Source organism: Antrostomus carolinensis, unplaced genomic scaffold (genome assembly GCF_000700745.2).
Source record: "Antrostomus carolinensis isolate BGI_N321 unplaced genomic scaffold, ASM70074v2 scaffold47308, whole genome shotgun sequence".
NCBI classification, from domain to species: Eukaryota; Metazoa; Chordata; class Aves; order Caprimulgiformes; family Caprimulgidae; genus Antrostomus; species Antrostomus carolinensis.
In genome coordinates this window covers 357-6,118 of record NW_010333268.1, presented here as the reverse complement: position 1 = coordinate 6,118, position 5,762 = coordinate 357, and the positions used below count along the sequence as shown (strand labels likewise).

The 5,762-nt window shown below is 51.9% G+C and overlaps 1 protein-coding gene across 1 annotated transcript; it reads right to left on the bottom strand.

Moving 5' to 3' along the window:
* Nucleotides 1-1,735: 1,735 nt before the first annotated feature.
* On the bottom strand, nucleotides 1,736-4,558 carry LOC104529478 (USP6 N-terminal-like protein; the record flags this gene model as incomplete). The annotated part of the gene is made up of 4 exons (XM_010173802.1): nucleotides 1,736-1,816; nucleotides 2,561-2,600; nucleotides 3,404-3,489; nucleotides 4,485-4,558. Coding segments are annotated over 4 exons (281 nt in total), but the record flags the coding sequence as incomplete, so codon positions are not given.
* Between the last annotated feature and the right edge of the window lie 1,204 nt (nucleotides 4,559-5,762).

Genomic DNA, 5,762 nt, shown 5'->3' with positions numbered 1-5,762 from the left:
AGCAGGAATTCAGTGTTTCACCCACAAAGCCACTAATCAATTAGTGCTAAACTCTAATTAGAAAAACGAAAGCCACGGGAGAGCCTCTCTTTTTGCCTGTAGAGCAGCACTGATGAACAAAATAATTACAACCACCCTGAACAGATTATAAAACCTCAAGCCCATTTCCACCCCATCCCTGCTGTAACAAAGATAAGATTTTCTCTTTTTTAAAAAAGGATGAGACTCTAACTGGTCTTTGGCCGAGTGAATCACAGAACCACAGACTGGTTGGGGTTGGAAGGGACCTTAAAGCTCATCCAGTCCCAACCCCCCTACCAGCAGCAGGGACACCTTCCACTAGACCAGGTTGCTCAAAGCCTCATCCAACCTGGCCAAGAACACTTCCAGGGAGGAGCAGCCACAGCTTCTCTGCCCAACCTGGGACACTGTCTCACCACCCTCACACCAAAGAATTGCTTCCTCACATCTCACCTCCATCTCCCCTCTGCCACTTTCAAGCCATCACCCCTCGTCCTGTCGCTCCCTGCCCTTGGCCAAAGTCCCTCCCCAGCCTTCCTGGAGCCCCTTCAGGTACTGGGAGGCCGCTAGAAGGTCTCCCCGGAGCCTTCTCTTCTCCAGGCTGAACAGCCCCAGCTCTCTCAGCCTGTCCTCACAGCAGAGCTGCTCCAGCCCTCGCATCATCCCCGTGGCCTCCTCTGCACTGGCTCCAGTAGCTCCATGTCCTTGTGCTGTTGGTGGCCCCAGCACTGGAGGCAGCACTGCAGGTGGGGTCTGAGGAGAGCGGAGCAGAGGGGCAGAATCCCCTCCCCGACATCACTCCGGATGGCTGCGGGAGGGGGATGCAGAGATCCTCTGCACAACCTTTTAACTGAGCTCACGTTTCTCCCGCGGACTCTCGGCAGGAGCTAAAAGCAACACAGCCAGACTCTCGCTCCTCCTGCCAGACATGAAGCCTGCAGAGGCCACAGTGACAAGGTGACGCTGTGCTCAGATCTCTCCTGCGCACAGTGCCATGAGCAGAGCAGATCAAGCGTGATGCTTCTCCCCTTACCCAGCAGGGGTCCCATCAGTAGTTTCAAGGTTTGTAATAGGAATATATTCCAAATATTATTTATTAAAAACAACTCAGTTGTGCAGTGATGTTTAGAGCAGAGGTTATTTTGAACACCAAAGCCAAGACACAAGGTTGGTGTCTCCATCCTCCATTTCCACAGATGGGTGCACACAATCTAACACCAAAGCACCGAAGGGACTTCTCACAGGCACAGCCAGGAGCAAAATACAAAATTTAGGTGATGTCCTAGACAAATAATTCTCCCTCCAGGGAGAATTACCAGGAACATCAGCTGGAGCTTATCAGTCACATCTCCCATGACCTTCCCAGGTGGTGGAGACATAGAAGTGACCTGCAGCCTCCAGCACCCCCCGCTCCCAGGGCAGGGACCCAGCCAGGCACACAAACATCTCCACACAAGGAAGCAGAAATGCCAACACACCAGCAGCATTCAGGAAACCATTTTTTAAAATGATGCGACTCATAACAGGATTTTCCCTCAGCTGGTAAACCAGCAGCTTTAGTGAAAGACTTAAAACATTAAAGACTAACAGGTGGAATAAGGCAGTATTTTCCAGTGATCTGTGGTTGCTCAATCTGATTTTGGAAAGCCTGACTCATTGGAAGTATGCGCCTTTCCCGTCCCTCCAGACACGTGCTCTTTCTTTTCCTCCTTACCTTGTCACTGTTTCTGTATTTGCTCCATTTCTTCAGCATCTTTAGCCACTTGTCCACACGTTCGATCTCCTGCTGTTTTTGCTGATGCAAAGGGGAAGAAGACAAAACAAATTTAATTAAAAAAAAAAAAAAAAGCCCTAGATGATACCTCTTGAAAACACAAACGGTCATTCTCTTTAGCTTTAGACTTTGAAGCAAAGACCTTGTGTAGTGGGTGGGAACAACCCACAGGTGCTTACAGGAACTGGCAATTTCAACCCACAGGAATTAAAGCAGCATTGGTAAAAATGATGAGAGACAGGCTTAACACAGAGACAGCATTTCCAAGAGGAGTATTCCGTGACAACAAAGTTCTTTGGATGTCCAACTAGCCTCAAATCGTATCCTGGTACCAGATCAGCAGAAATGAGATGCTCTTTAGTCCCAGTTTGCAGGATCCTAACAGAGGACATGCTCCTAGCTCATGGAAGGTGAGGATGGAGATGACAGTTACCTACAACCACCTCCACCGCCTTCCCCTGCATGTGCAATCCCCTTTTCAAGCCACAGCTGCTGAGCACTGTGCCAAAGCAGAGGGAAAAGCCCAAAATTGCTTTAAAAGCTGCAATTTCAGTACAGAAGGGGAGATGTCTGGCCCAGCAAAATGAAAGCTCCATCAGCCGGGCATCGTGCTGAGCTTCCAGCTCTGCGCGAGCAGCAGTGACCAGCCAGCACTGGCTGCGTGCTTCACGCTCGTGGGAACATTCGTTTCCTCAAAATGCGTCCCCTCCCCAGCCCGTGTGACAAGGATTCGATCCCCACGAGGACGGAGCTGGCAGCTCTCACCTTCTCCTCCAAGGCCGTGCGGGTCGGCAGCTCCTGCTCGCTGGAAAAGCAAAGGGTCAGCGGTTACTCTATGGGCAAGGTGGGTGAGGAGGAGCGTGGGGTGCTGCAGCTCAGGGACCACCTTGGGCACCTGAGGAGATACAGCCTGGGGGCTTTGTGCCTTTCCTACAGCTGTCACTGATGAGGAAGATGCAGAGGAAGCACCAGCCAAAACCCCAGCACCCATGGGAGCTGCTGGGGGGTTATCAAGCACCAGGCATCACTGGGAATCCTGGGCATAAAGCTCCTCTTCAATCCACATGTGTACTAAAAAAGGAGGGAGGAGATTTCTGGATAGCAATTGCTTTGGACCCCCCTCCTGTACACAAAATACCTACTATTATATAACTTTTTGCTTAGTTTTGGAACAAAAAAATAGTTCTTTTAAGCATCCTCTCCAAGCACAGGGTGTGCATCTAATTTATCTGCGCCTTGCTTAGGATGGGGATTTCCTAAGGGAACTGAGAATGGTCGGATATCTTGTCTCATCTCTTCCCACACCTCCCTGAATCATCAGGTGCAGACCCAAGAGCCTCTCTCTCCCTCTGTGACACAGCACAGGCCTCCATGGAGCCACCGGAGCACCAGAAATGGGAAAGCATTTCTGAGCCCTGCCTTGCAGCAGTTCAAAGTGTTTTGAACATGTGTGGGTGAGGGGGGAGGCACATCCAGTCCTTCCTCCTGCATTTGGGATTGATGGAGCCAAGCCAGAGAGAGGCTTATAGGAAGGTGCTGGGTCTGCCACGCTCGGTGCAGAGGGAGGATCTGCACAGACATGGGGTCAGAGAGGACAGAAGGACTTACTGCAGGAATCCAAACCGGTCTGTGACCTTATACAGCGTGAAATCAGCATCTTCCCACGGGTCAATCTGAGCTCCGTCCTGCCTGCCCTGAAAGCAGAAAGGACACCTGTGAGCTGGCCCCAGTGTTGGGAATGACCCAGTGCCTGGAATGCCCCCGTGCCCACATCCCACCCCCAGAACCTGCATCCCATCCCCAGTGCCCACATCCCACCCCCAGAACCTGCATCCCATCCCCAGTGCCCACATCCCACCCCCAGAACCTGCATCCCATCCCCAGTGCCCACATCCCACCCCCAGAACCTGCATCCCATCCCCAGTGCCCACATCCCACCCCCAGAACCTGCATCCCATCCCCAGTGCCTCCAATGCAGGCAAGGGAAAAACACACAAGTCCAGCCTGTCCAGTGTCCCTGGTGTACATCTGCTCCAGGCTGGGAAGGGCTGTGCATCAGCAAACCAGGACTGTTGAGCATAAGCCAGTCCAGTGTTAAGGGAGCACTGAAGCACTTGAAGCCCAGGACTTTTCAACATCTGTGTTGGGCATTCATGGGATCCATGAGCAACCCTAGGGATGTGCTGACAGGGGATGTGCTGACAGGGGATGTGCTGACAGGGATGTGCTGACAGGGGATGTGCTCACAGAAGCAGGTAGGGAGAGCCGGCATGAGGCCTGATGGTGTGAGGGTTACCGAGGAGATGCCAGCAGGGAGGCAAAAGCTCTTATTTGAAGAATTTCTAATCAATTAAATAGCTTCAGCCTTAATCAGCATGTCAGGGAGAAACAAAGAATCAGAGACTGGTTTGGGTTGAAGGGACCTTCAAAGGTCATTGAGTCCAACCCCCTGCAGTGAGCAGGGACATCTTTACCAGAACAGGTTGCTCAGAGCCCCGTCCAACCTGACCCTAAATATCTCCAGGGATGGGGTCTCCACTACCTCTCTGGGCAACCTGTTCCAACGATCCACCACCCTCATATTGAAGAACTTTTTCCTGATATCCAACCTAAATTGACCCTTTTTCTCATTTAAAACCATCACCCCTCGTCCCACTACTCCATGCCCTTGTGAACAGCTGGTTGATACCTTCTCATACTTGGCAACGATCTCTGCTTTTTCCTGGGCTATTAAAGACTCTATGTCTTTCTTCATGTCAGAAGCTGTAAGGCAAGAAAAAGGTGGGGAAAGGAGATAAATAAATGTGTACACAGCATGGGAAATATTTCAGGCAAACGTTAACAGGGAAAACCCTTGCTGTCAACTTTAGCTTCCAGCTAAAATCAGGCTGAGGTGGAAAAGCCCCTGTACAAAGCGTGCAGGGAACTTGCCCACATGCAGCAGCACTGCCAGCTCCCCGCTTGCTGCACGGGGACACGACTGGGCTTGAGCAAGAGGGAGTCTAGTCTGCTGGAAGTCAAGACGCCGTGCCTTCGTTCTGAGGCACACGCGTGCCTGTATGAAACACAGCGTGCTTTTAAATTGAGATGTGAGGACAGGCATGGAGCCCTCACAGCGCGTGGGTCGTGCGCCAGCTGGGGGCTGCACAGCAAAAGCTTCCTGTGGACAATGGCAAAGCACTGCTCCCACCCCCAGCTCTGGGTGTGAAGCCATGAGATGCTCTCTAGGGGCATCTGAAGGCAGATTTAACATCAAAGGAGAAAGTTTTTGCCTACTGAAGTGTGCATGCAGTGAGTAAACTGGCCTCTAGATGATTGATTACCCCCAAAAGAAAAACCACACAGCAGCAAGATGACCAAAGAGTCCACATCTACTCTGAGATGGACCAGTCTTGGTCCAAACAAGACCCAGTCTAGCTCCCCGAGATCTGTGCCCACTGTTCTGCTTCATCCCATACACACACACCCACACCCACACCCAAGATAACTTCCCACACCAAATGTGACTTGAGTGTTGCCTTGTACAAGCCCAGAAGAGCATCCTCCTCATCAAGCCATAACTAGTTTCTTGCTGTTCACCAAAGGAAAAGGTTGATCTGCAGAGAAAACACGGGCAGACAAAATCCCCAGGGAACCGCAGTCCCCAGGGGTGGCTGCTGGTAAGTGGGCAGAACAAAGGTCCAACAAATCCTCCTCTGAACCCTCTGGAGCTGCAATCAGCTCAGCTCAGAGCACATCACGGCTACAGGACCAGCGGTAGCCAGGCTACCACAAGTCACGTTACCCAAACGTTCGGGCGACAGGAGCGATGCTGCCGCAGTGTGGTCCCGGTGGTGGCAGTCCCTGGGCATGGAGGACAGGAGCACGGACCAGGCAGCAGATGGGGATGTCCTCTCCTCCAGCCCACTGACAACATCCCCAGGTGCTTTGTGAAGGGACTGTGTTGGGTTTGTGTGTGGGGCTGTGT